At 36.4% G+C, this 13,521-nt stretch overlaps 1 protein-coding gene across 20 annotated transcripts in view; it reads left to right on the forward strand.

Moving 5' to 3' along the window:
* RPS6KC1 (ribosomal protein S6 kinase C1) overlaps positions 1-13,521 on the forward strand; it is a 192,939-nt gene that overhangs the window by 67,127 nt on the left and 112,291 nt on the right. For 16 of the 20 annotated variants that reach the window (XM_081489843.1, XM_081489848.1, XM_081489846.1 and 13 more), the window contains one exon: positions 1,466-1,828. The exons of the other annotated variants lie outside the window; for them this stretch is intronic. In XM_081489843.1, the coding sequence (XP_081345969.1) occupies positions 1,537-1,828 (292 nt within the window). In that variant the 5' untranslated portion in view covers positions 1,466-1,536. The remainder of the gene's footprint in view (positions 1-1,465; positions 1,829-13,521) is intronic. 20 annotated transcript variants of the gene reach the window in all.

A 13,521-nucleotide genomic window follows, 5' to 3' on the forward strand; every position in this document is an offset into this window, starting at 1 on the left:
CAAATATGATTTTCTTGGAGATATTGTAATGATGAAATTTATCACCATGTGGAGGCTCTGTGTAACTCAGGAAACTAATATTTTCAAAATGAACAGAGTGTGATGTTACAGACTCATACATGATAAAAGATCCATTCAGTGTGTGAGACAGACCCATGGATTTGAATGTAACAGAAACAGAAATTACACTGATAGAAATTTATATTCCACATGTAGACTAACCTTTAAGAAACGACTACTTGTTAAGTTTTGTTGTAGTATCAAAAAAACAATGGGTATAGTTATTTGAAAAGGCTGTTAAAATACTCACCCCATTTTCAGTTACTTACCTATGTGACATTTTCTTCAGCTCTTTTAACCAGAACGACATCTAACAGATTGAGTGCAGAATTAGACATGAGAATCTGGCCATCTTCTATTAACAAGATTTGCAAATATGTAAAACAGTGGTACTTCTTAATTATTTTTATAGAAATTATATGTATATATTAACATATAATGAGCTTTAAGTGTTTAAAAATTCAGTCTGTTTTTAAAATACCAAGATTGGTAAATATTTACAGATAATCCATATAAACAAAAGCTCTTTGAGGTCCTTAATCATTTTTAAGAATGTAAAACTAGAGCAGGTTTAGTAACTGTTACTGTAGTTCAAGCTTATGTATCATGAAGTCAGTTATATGAAATGGAAGAAGTAATTTTCATTGAGTAAATGTTCAGTAGCATCCACTATTCATTTTCTGTCAGAAAACTAAGATGCAAATACTGACCAAACCATCTCCAAAAGCTTGTGGAAGAGGCTGAAACATGAATTTCAAAAAATTCAGTTAAAAAAAACATGCATGGCATACATTTCCAGGTATGGATGGTTACCTAAAAGCACATCTCTGAGGATACATTATATTAGGTGTAGTAAAATTATTATGATGTAATTGCTATAAAAGTTATAATTTAATCTTAGCCTGTTATATGCATTAGCTCTTTTTCTCATTTAAAGCCCCATATAATAAGTTTTATTATTAAGTAACTTGTGGTTGGTCACACAGTAAGTTTTAAGAGCTGGGATTCAAGCACTTCTCTTTTTTATTCTAAAGTGCTTATTCTTTTCCTTTTATCATAATTCTGTTGTTCACAGAAGCTATGTATATAAGCATCAACCTTCTGTATATACAAGATTCTGTGGTAAAGGCTCCTTGTAACAACAGGGCTAGATAAAGACTTTTCTTCAGTTTTAGTTTGATGGTTAAGGCTAAGGCAAGGATATTGTCTTCCAGAACTGTAGGGAGATAGTGCAAAAATGAATGAACTAAGCTGAAACAAATTGCTAGACACTGACTTCCATCAGTAAATTACAGTCTTCCTGATTGACATGGGTAGTATGAAAAAATGTTTAGTCAGTATGATTTGTATTCTTTTGGCTGATTCTCAATTTAATATCTGTTCACTATTGTGATTATATTTCTAGGTTTCTCCAGTGACAGTGATCTGGTATCTCTTACTGTTGATGTGGATTCTCTTGCTGAGTTGGATGATGGAATGGCTTCCAATCAAAATTCTCCCATCAGGACTTTTGGTCCCAATCTTTCTTCAGATTCTTCAGCACTAGGGGCTGTTGCTTCTGACAGTGAACAGAACAAAACAGAGGAAGAGTGGGAAAGTCGTAGCCTTTTTCCTGGCAGTTTAAAATCCAAGCTTGGCAAGAGAGATTATTTGGAGAAAGCAGGAGAATTAATAAAGCTGGCTTTAAAAAAGGAAGAAGAAGATGACTATGAAGCTGCCTCTGATTTTTATAGGAAGGGAGTTGATTTGCTCCTGGAAGGTGTTCAAGGTACAATTTTAACTGTATTATTGTATTTTGGCATGTTCTTATGTTGGTATTTGGGGGGAAATACATATACACACACATACACACACAGCAGTTTCTTATGTATAATCCTGTATAAAAAACAAGACTGAAAAAAAGAAATCACTGGAGATTAAATTACCTAAATATGGTAATTTAACTTTTAATTACATGGTGGACAACAATATACTTAAGTCTCTGCTTTGATCAGTTAATCAACACAAACAGAATTGTAAAAAATCAAGCTTCTAAGTCCTTTGTTTGAATAATAATTTTTTTTCCCTGCCATGTTCACCTGATTCTGTCAGGGGCATTCCCAGAGATTCTTTAGCACATTTACTCTTGATGGCCTGAAGAGACAAGATGAAATGGGATTTTAAACTGAGAGTGTAAAGAGTTCTTAGATTTGCTTACTATTCTGTTTTTGTTAGTTGCGATAAATTCTCAGCCAATTAATGGGGGTGATATAGGACATGGAGAGCTGGATTCTGAATGCTGTTAAATGTCTGTAAGTAGAACTTAGCCTGTTATTTAAGTATCAGTTTTTCCTCATTGCCTTTCCCTTAGGGAAGCCGATTGAAGCATACTGCAATTCATAATCTGGCATCCTGGACACAATAGTCAAAGCTTAGTCGGACCTTCTTCCAGTGGTTTTGTTTCTGGAAAATCATCGTTGTTATTATCACAGTCTCCTGGATTACTAACAATTTGTTTTTAACTCCAGTTCTTCCACCCTCACTATGCCTGGTGTCCTGCAGCCCAGAAGCCTTCTGTTTGCTCTTCCTCGAGTATAAACTTTCCGTCTCCTAGTATGAGTGTGTAAAAATGGATACTTGGCCATAAGGAGTGGAAGAAGGAGGGTGTGTAGTGGTGTCCTAACAACTTCTTAACCAGGATTTTGGTGAATTTTCTTGGTTTTAGCTTTCGCACTCACTTCCACAGCTATCTAAAACCCCCAGTGCTGAAACTTTGGAGAGGTCTACAGTGCTCTGTAGGTAAGGCAGCTTTCTCTAGTTGCCCAAGCAGGAACCTCTCATTTGTCTGCTTTTTAGCTTCTAAAATTTTGTTGCTGCTCTTTTCTCTCTTTTTGTTCTTGAAGGGTTTTGCCTTAAAAATAATTTCTTTTACTGCTACATTAATGGAACTCCAGGAGGGAGCATCTCTTATGATTTGATTGATATATCATTTTGATATGAATTTTGTTTTTCAGGTAGTTTCATTGTCTTTTGGGTTTTTTTGTCTGCTAGGGGAACATTCCAATCTTAATGACTTACTCATTTTTCTTCGTCTTACTTCTCATTTGGAGTTAGGAGTTTAAAATGGGGTTGAGTTGCAAACAATTAGATCTAGTGTTACCCTCTTTTCTTTCTATGTAATTTTGTGCTAAAACACAAAATTGGTATATATAAAACATATCAGTGTGTTACTTTTCTGTCTAAAAGTTATTAGTATGTAACTTTAGAACACTTCATAATGTTACCACTTGATGGCACCAGAATTCAAAATGAGAATTATTGACGCATATCAGCAAATAACAAAAAATAATATTGTTTCATTAGTTATTTGTGATTATGGTGGTGAGTTATTTCTCCACTGCAACTTGATACCAAACCTACTAGACCTCTGTCTTAAGGAATGTTACAATTTAAACATACTTTTCCTATTTAACTTAACACATTTCTGAAATTGCAATCTCTATTTCTGCCTGGATTAGTTTTTGTGGTTAATATGCCATCAGTCTAAAAAGTTATAATCAGCTAATTGCTTTTAGCCTTCTATTGTTTATCCATAATGTGATCAACTTTATTGATACAAACCATGGTGACCATAGTCACAATTCTAACTTTTAACCAAAATGTATAATAATGTCTGTTTTAGGCACATGGTTATACATTTAACCATGTTTCAATGTAACATTAGGGCAGTGTTTCTAGTCTGTGGATTCTGTTTAGAAATATACCAGTCACCACACATGGACATTATTTTTGAAAAATGTTTTCCCCAGTTTTACTGAGGTATAATTGACATATGATATCATAATGATTTGATATGTATATATTGTGAAATGATTACTGCGGTAAGTTTAGTTAACATACATCACTTCACATAGTTATAATTTTTTTTTCTGGTAATAAGAACTTTAAAGATTATTCTCTTAGCAGCTTTCAAATATACAATATAGTATTGTTAACTGTAGTCACCATATTGTATGTTGTTATTGTTCAGTCGCTAAATCGTGTCTGACTTTTTGTGACCCCATGGACTGTAGCCCTCCAGGCTCCTCTGTCCATGGGACTTCCCAGGCAAGAATACTGGAGTGGGTTGCCGTTCCCTTCTCCGGGGGGGGTCTTCTTGACGCAGGGATTGAACTGGAGTCTCTGACATTGGCAGCCGGGTTTTGTTTTTAAACCACTGAGCCACCTGGGAAGCCCATATTGTATGTTTCATCCCCCGAATTTATTAATCTTATAAATGAACGTTTGCATTTTTTGACCACCTTCACCCCTTGCCTCTGGGAACCACCGGTCTGTTCTCTGTTTCTTTGAGTTTGGTTCTGTTTAGATTCCACGTATAAGTGAGATCATGTGGTATTTGTCTTTCTCTGACTTAATTTCACTTAGCATAGTGCCCTGAAGAATTTATTTTTTATGGTTGAATAATATTCCACTGTATATTATTCAGTGTATATTATTCACTATATATACCATAAAAAATCTATTTTTAATGGTTGTATAATATTCCACCACACTATCTTTATCAATTCATCTGTTGATGGACACTTGGGTTGATTTGTGTCTTGGCTGTTGTGAATAATTCTGCAGTGAACATGGAGATGTAAATGTATCTTTGAGATAATGATTTGCCTTCTTTGGATATATACCTGTAAATGTAATTGCTCAATCATATGGTAGTTCTATTTTTAATTTTTCCTCCATACCACTTTCCACAGGGGCTGCACCAATTTACATTCCTACCAACAGTGTATGAGGGTTCCCTTTTTTTCACATCCCTGTCAACATTTGTTACTTATTGTCTTTCTGATGATAGGATAGCCATTCTGACAGGTGTGAGGTGATACCTCATTGTGGTTTTGATTTGGGTTTTCCTTATGATGAGTGATGTTAAGTACCTTTTCATATACTTTTTAAGGATTTATATGTCTTCTTTGGGAAAATGTCTGTTCACTTCTTCTACCCATTTTTTAATCTGGTTGATTTTTTTCCTTTTGAGTTATGACAATTCTGTATGTATTTTGGATATTAACTTTTAAAAAATTTTATAGCTACACTGCAGCTTCATTGCTGTGCATGGGCTTCCTGTGGTTGTGGCGAGTGGGGACTACTCTCTTATTGTGGTGCATGGGCTTCTTATTGCAGTGGCTTCTTTTGTTGCAGAGCAGGGGCTTCAGTAGTTGCAGCTTGCAGGCTCTAGAGCATGGGGTCAGAAGTTGTGGTGCATGGGCTTAGTTGCCCTGTGGCATGTGGGATCTTCCTGACCAGGGGTCAAACCCATGTGCCCTGCATTGTCAGGCAGATTCTTAACCACTGGACCACCAGGGAAGCCCCTGGATATTATCTCCTTATCAGGTGTGTAATTTGCAAATATTTCTCCCATTGGTATATTGCCTTTTGACTTTTTAAAATTTATTTTTTGATTGAAGGATAATTGCTTTACAGAATTTTGTTGTTTTCTGTCAAACCTCAACATGAATCAGCCATAGGTATACATATATTCCCTCCCTTGTGAACCTCCCCCCCATCTCCCTCTACATCCCACCTCTCTAGGTTGATACAAAGCCCCTGTTTGAGTTTCCTGAGACATACAGCAAATTCCCGTTGGCTATTTATTTTACATATGGTAATGTAAGTTTCCATCTTATTCTCAACATACATCTCACCCTTTCTTCCCCTCTCCCCATGTCTGCAAGTCTATTCTCTATGTCTGTTTCTCCATTGCTGCCCTGAAAATAAATTCTTTAGTACCATTTTTCTAGATTCCGTGTACATGCGTTAGTATACGATTTTTATCTTTCTGACTTACTTCACTCTGTGTAAGAGGTTCTAGGTTCATCCACCTCATTAGAACTGACTCAGATGCATTCCTTTTTATGGCTGAGTAATACTCCGTTGTGTATATGTGCCACAACTTCTTTATCCACTCTTCTGTTGATGGACATCTAGGTTGGTTCCATGTTCTAGTTATTGTAAATAGTGCTGCAGTGAACAGTGGGATACATGCGTCTTTTTCAGTTTTGGTTTCCTCTGGGTATACGCCTAGGAGTGGGATTGCTGGGTCATATGTGGTTTTATTCCTAGTTTTTTAAGGAATCTCCATACCATCTTTCATAGTGGCTGTATCAATTTACATTCCTACCAACAGTGCAAGAGCGTTCCCTTTTCTCCATACCCTTTTCAGCATTGATTGTTTGTTGTAGACTTTTTGGTGATGATCATTCTGACCAGTATGAGGTGATATCTCATTGTAGTTTTGATTTGCATTTCTCTAATAATGAGCCATGTTGAGCATCTTTTCATGTGTTTGTTAGCCATCTGTATGTCTTCTTTGGGAAAATGTCTGTTTAGGTCTTTTTCCCACTTTTGAATTGGGTTGTTTGTTTTTCTGGTATTGAGTTGTTTGAGCTGCTTGTGTATTTTGGAAATTAATCCTTTGTCCGTTGCTTCATTTGCTATTATTTCCTCCCATTCTGAGGGTTGTCTTTTCACCTTGTTTATAGTTTCCTTTGCTGTACAAAAGCTTTTAAATTTAATCATGTCCCACTTGTTTACTTTTGTTTTTATTTCCATTACTCTAGGAGACGGGTAATAGAAGATCTTGCTTTGATTTATGTCGAGTGTTCTGCCTGTGTTTTCCTCTAAGAGTTTTATAGTTTCTGGTCTTACATTTAGGTCTTTAATCCATTTTGAGTTTATCTTTGTGTATGGTGTTAGGAAGTTTTCTAATTTCATTCTTTTACATGTAGCTGTCCAGTTTTCCCATCACCATTTATTGAAGAGGCTGTCTTTGCCCCATTGTATATTCTTGCCTCCTTTGTCAAAAATAAGGTACCCATAGGTGTATGGGTTTATTTCTGGGCTTTCTATCTTGTTCCATTGGTCTATATTTCTGTTTTTGTGCCAGTACCATACTGTCTTGATAACTGTAGCTTTGTGGTATAATCTGAAGTTAGGAAGGTTGATTACTCCAGCTCCATTTTTCTTTCTCAAGACTGCTTTGGCTATTCAGGGTCTTTTGTGTTTCCATATGAATTGTGAAATTTTTTGTTCTAGTTCTGTGAAAAATGCCACTGGTAATTTGATAGGGATTGCGTTGAATCTGTAGATTGCATTTGGTAGTATAGTCATTTTCACAATATTGATTTTTCCTACCTGGGAACATGGAATATCTCTCCATCTGTTTATGTCATCTTTGATTTCTTTCATCAGTGTCTTATAATTTTCTGTGTACAGTTCTTTTGTCTCCTTAGGTAAGTTTATTCCTAGATATTTTATTCTTTTTGTTGCAATGGTGAATGGGATTGATACCTTAATTTCTCTTTCTGATTTTTCATTGTTAGTATATAGAAATGCAAGTGATTTCTGTGTACTGATTTTATATCCTGCGACTTTGCTATGTTTGCTGATTAGCTCTAGTAATCTTCTGTTAGTATCTTTAGGATTTTCTATGTACAGTATCATGTCATCTGCAAACAGTGAGAGCTTTACTTCTTCTTTTCCGATCTGGATTCCTTTTATTTCTTTTTCTTCTCTGATTGCTATAACTAGGACTTCCAAAACTATGTTGAATAATAGTGGTGAAAGTGGTCACCCTTGTCTTGTTCCTGATCTTAGGGGGAATGCTTTCAGTTTTTCACCATTGAGAATAATCTTTGCTGTAGGCTTATCATATATGGCCTTTACTCTGTTGAGGTAGGTTCCCTCTATGCCCATTTTTTGTAGAGTTTTAATCATAAATGGGTGCTGAATTTTGTCAGAGGCTTTTTCTGCATCTATTGAGATTATCATATGGTTTTTTATCTTTCAATTTGTTGATATGGTGTATCACATTGATTAATTTGTGTATATTGAAAAATCCTTGCATCCCTGGAATAAACTTAACTTGATCATGGTGTATGAGCTTTTTGACGTGTTGCTGAATTCTGTTTGCTAAAATTTTGTTGAAGATTTTTGCATCTATGTTCATCACTGGTATTGGCCTGTAGTTTTCTTTTTTTGTGGTGTCTTTGTCTGGTTTTGATATCAGGGTGGTGGTGGTCTTGTAGACTGAGTTTGGAAGTGTTCCTCTCTCTGTAGTTTTTTGGAAGAGTTTTAGGAGGATAGGCATTAGCTCTACTCTAAATGTTTGATAGAGTTCTCCTGTGAAGCCATCTAGTCCTGGGCTTGCCTTTTGATTTTTTTAAATCATTCTTTAAACTTTTTATTTTGTATTGGGTATAGCTGATTAACAATGTTGTGATAGTTTCAGTTGTGATAGATCAGCAAAAGGACTCAGCCATTCATATTTATCTATCCATTCTCCCCCAAACTCATCTCCATCCAGGCTGCCACATAAATAACATTGAGCAGAGTTCCATGCGCTACACAGTAGGTCCTTGTTAATTAGCCGTTTTAAATAAAGCAGTGTGCACACGTCAATCCCAAGCCCCCCAACTGTCCCCCCCCACCCCGGTTTCCCTTTTGATTTTGTTGATGGTTTCCTTTGCTCTGTGGAAGAAGCTTTTTAGTTTGAGGTAGTCCCACTTGTTTATTTTTGCTTTTGTTGCCTTTTCTTTTGGTTTCAAGTCCAAAAAATTATTACCAAGACTCATGTCACGGAACATACCATGCCCTCTATGTTTTCTTCTAGGAATTTCACAGTCTCAAGTCTTATATTCAAGTTTATAATCCATTTTGAGTTGATTTTTGTGTATGATGTAAGGTAGGGGTCCAGTTTTACTCTTTTTCAAGTGACTGCCCAGTTTTCCTAGCACTATTTATTGTGCATATTCTTTTCCTATTGAATATTCTTGGCTCCTTTGTTGAAAATTAGTTAACCATGCATGCATGGTTTTATTTCTGGGCACTCTTATTTGGCTCCATTGATATTTGTGTCTTTTTAATGCCAGTACCATACTATTTTGATTACTATAGCTTTATAATATAGTTTGAAATTAAGAAATGTGAGACCTCCAGCTTTTTTCTTCTTTCTTAAGATTACTTTGCCTATTTGGTCTTCTGAGATTCTGTATAAATTTTAGAATTGTTTTTTCTGCTTTTTGAAGTTTTGATAGAGATTGCTTTAAATCATGGATCACTTTGAGTAGTATGGACATTTTAACAGTATTAATTCTTCCAGTTCATGAGCATGGAATATCTTTCATCATTCTCTTCAGTTTCTTTCATCAGTTATTTGTCTGTATACTTAGGTTTCATCTCCCTAGTTAAATTTATTCCTAGGTATTTCATTTTTTAATGCGATTTTAAATGGGATTGCTCTCTTAATTTCTCTTTCTAATACATTGTTGCTAGTGTGTAGAAACAACTAATTTTTGTGTATTGATTTTGTATATTGCACTTTTACTGAATTTGTTTATTAGTTTAACAGTTTTGGGGGGAATCTAGGATTTTCTATATCTAACATCATGTCATCTGTAAAAAGAGACCGTTTTACTTCTTCGTTTTGATTTGGATCTCCTTTTCCCCCCCTTTTTTCTTGCATGACTACTCTGGCTAGGACTTCCGGTACTGTGTTGAATAAAGTGGCAAAAGTGGGCATCTTTGTTTTGTTCCTGATCTTAGAGGAAAAGCTTTCGGCTTATTACTGTTTATTGAAGTTGAGTATAAAAAGACTTTATTCTTTTATTTGTGGAGAGACTGGGGACTCTAGCTTGTGAACTAACTTAACATTTAGGAGCAGAAGAGATGTTTTCTTGGAGAAAAACTGTTATTGAGAGATCATTATAACTAGTTATACCTATGAGTCATTTTAACTCTGACTGTGAGAATTGTTACCTGTGACCTTGGATTAGATTAGCATGCTTTAAAATAAAATAACTATTTCTGGATATCTGATAATCCAGAGAAATAAACTTTCAAAGCTAAGTAATAGGGCTTTGTGCAGGGGTTCTTATGAGTTGACATATTTTGTTATTTTGCATACTAACTATTCAGCTTAACTAAACTATGCTTTCTAAAGGAATTTGTCTAAGTTGTTTGTAGATCTTATAAAGATGGCTTGATGTTTTTCTTACTTAACTGGTGTTTGCACAGCTGAGACTAGATGCAAAACACAATAGCAGCAGTTCTCTTTGCCCATCCAGCAGAGAAAAAGCATACACTGAGTGGTAACTTTGAACTCTCCTTTTGAATCCAACAGTTATTTCCTTAGCCGAGAAATGGCTCTTGAAATTGGGGTCCCTCTACTCTTCTAAGTCCTCAGGTTTTTCTGGATTTAAGAGAGAAAATCCAAAAAGTCAAGATTGAAGGAATCAAATTGGCTCTTTGAAGAGAATGTTTTAGGATTTCTCATTTCTGTCTCTATAACCTTTCATTTCTGTCTTATTTATGTTTTTCTGCAAGTGACTGATACGATTAATCTGTATTCTTAGTGTGGGCTTATTGGAATAATTGTGATAATGTGGAGTGGCAAATGGATGACATAAAGGTATTCATGAAATATTTGAATAACAATAATTTATTATTGATTACGTGTCTGTTACTGTACAATGGTTTTTCTTAATGTTATTTTTAATCCTCAGAGCAAACCTATATACTGAGCTATGGCTGGTCATACTGGGCTTTTTCTAAGGACACCAAAATTTAGAGGGTGCAAACATTCAATATAATGATTCTAAAAGCTTGGCACCTAGTTAGCAAGAATAATTATTTAAAAGAGGAAGCTACCAGATGGCGAGCATTGTTAGTAACACCCATCTGTGAGCTACATTATGAATTACAGAATTGATTGAGAGCTGGTTTTGTTCAGTTTGTTCTAGGTGCCAACGCTGCTGGTTTATTGTGTTTGTAAGGTGGTTACTGGAATCCCCATTTTACAGATGGAGAAAACTAGTTCAGTCGCCAAGTCGTGTCCGACTCTTCATGACCCCATGGACTGCAGCACGCCAGGCTTGCCTGTCCCTTACCATCTCCCGGAGCTTGCCCAATTTCATGTCCATTGAATCGGTGATGCCATCCAACCATCTCATCCTCTGTCACCCTCTTCTCCTTCTGCCTTCAATCTTTCCCCGCATCAGAGTCTTTTCTAGTGAGTCAGCTTTTTGCATAGGGTGGCCAAAGAATTGGAGCTTCAGCTTCAGCATCAGTCCTTCCGAAAAGTATTCTGGGTTGATTTCCTTCAAGATTGACTGTTTTGATCTCCCTGCTTTCCAAGGCACTCTCAAGAGTCTTCTCTAGCACCGCCGTTTAAAAGCATCAGTTGTTCAGCACTCTGCCTTCTTTACTGTCTAGTTCTCACATCCATACTTGACTACTGGAAAAGCCACAGCTTTGACTATACGGACCTTTATCTGCAAAGTGATATCTTTACTTTTTAACACACTGTCTAGGTTTGTCATAGCTTTCCTGCCAAGAAGCAATCGTCTTCTGATTTCATGGCTGCAGTCACCATCCACAGTGATTTTAGAGCCCAAGAGGAAATCTGTTACTGCTTCCACCTTTTCCCCTTCTATTTGCCATGAAGTGATGGGACTGGATACTGTGATCTTATAAATTTTTTCAATATTGAGTTTTAAGTCGGCTTTTTCACTCTCCTCCTTCACCCTCATCAAGAGCTTCTTTAGTTTCTCTTTGCTTTCAGCCATTAGAATGGTATCATCTGCATATCTGAGATTGTTGATGTTTCTCCCTGCAGTCTTGATTCCAGCTTGTAACTCATCCAGCTAGCATTTCGCATGATGTGCTCTGCATACAAGTTAAATAAACAAGAGTGACAATATACAGCTCTGTTGTACTCCTTTCTCAATCCTGAACCCGTCAACTAAGGCTTATATAAAATATTAGCAGCACAGACCAGTAAAAGTTCCATCCAGGATTTAAATCTAGATCCTTTTGAGTTCAAATCTTGCCTTGTTTAAACTCTGCCATGCTACTTCTTACATATCTCTCCTATTAGATTAACTTTTTAAAATGGAGACATATGTCTTCTTCACAAGCAAATATTTTTAAACTTTGAGTATTTTTTCTTTTTTATTCTACCCATTTGTTTCTTTGCTCATTCAGCCATCTATTCATTCAGTTGACTGTTCAACAAGCTTTTTACTACTTGAACGTACCAGGTATTGTGATAGTGACTATATAGTGGTTTCTAATAAAAATATAAAATTGAATGATGGCCTTTCAAAATGAGACCTCCTCTCCTCTCTCCCCATTCCTTTTTTCCCCTTCTCTTCCCCTTTTCTTCTCTCCTCTCTCTTTTCTGTTTCTTTTTAAGTCTCCTGCATGCATTATGGATATCACTATGAAAAGAGTCCTTGGAAGAAAAGTTACGACCAACCTAGACAGCATATTAAAAAGCAGAGACATTACTTTGCCAACAGAGGACCATCTAGTCAAAGCTCTGGTTTTTCCAGTAGTCATGTATGGATGTGAGAGTTGGACTATAAAGAAAGCTGAGCGCCAAAGAATCGATGCTTTTGAACTGTGGTGTTGTAGAAGACTCTTGAGAGTCCCTTGGACAGCAAGGACATCCAACCAGTCCATTCTAAAGGAAATCAATCCTGAATATTCATTGGAAGGATTGATGCTGAAGCTGAAACTCCAATACTTTGGCCACCTGATGTGAAGAACTGACTCATTGGAAAAGACCCTGATGCTGGGAAAGATTGAAGGCGGGAGGAGAAGGGGACGACATAGGATGAGATGGTAGGATGGCATCACCGACTCAATGGACATGAGTTTGAGTAAACTCTGGGAGTTGGTGATGGTCAGGGAGGCCTGGTGTGCTGTAGTCCATGGGGTGGCAAAGAGTCGGACACTACTGAGTGACTGAACTGATGAAGAGAGTTTCTTGATGTTGTTGGTTTTTTTTTTTGTCAAACTTATTGATATTTTTGACCTGTGAGACTACTTGTGGTACTATTACTCAGCTGAAAGGTGGAAACAGTGTAGTCTTCCTCCTGGTAAATGGTATAATAAGCTGTTTCAAACAAGTTTTCATGGTTTACCCATACCCTGGGTTTATGTGTGCTAGGTTCTCAGGGATGTCCAGACATATTTCAAAAGCTGAACTAGTGTAGAGGTACTACATCATTCTGGGTCTCTTACTGGGTCTTGATTGTTTTTCTTCCCCTTCATACAGTGAGGAATAGAATTTCTAGAGAAATCATAAATCTACATATACGTCTAGGTTTCCTTTGAGTCACTTGGACTAGCTGAGAATTACAGGGTTAGTTCTAGAACATGTCTAGGCTCTATGAATGTGGCTAGTCTCTGTGCAGTCATAATGATATATACTCACATGCTTTATAAAACAGTTTTGACCATCGATTTGTTCTTTTGAATGAGAGTTACTCAAATATCAGGAAGCTCAAAGGATAACTTTGTTTGCTTTAGAATGGATGGGTAAGTGAGAAAGGTGGTAGTAAGTGTATGTTTGATGAAGAGAAGCAAGTCACATGATTTCTTATTGCTGAATTCCAGAAGCAAAAATATGCAGCTTTAAAC

Source organism: Giraffa tippelskirchi, chromosome 5, assembly GCF_054371585.1.
Source record: "Giraffa tippelskirchi isolate mGirTip1 chromosome 5, T2T-mGirTip1v1.2.pri, whole genome shotgun sequence".
In the NCBI taxonomy this organism is placed as follows: domain Eukaryota; kingdom Metazoa; phylum Chordata; class Mammalia; order Artiodactyla; family Giraffidae; genus Giraffa; species Giraffa tippelskirchi.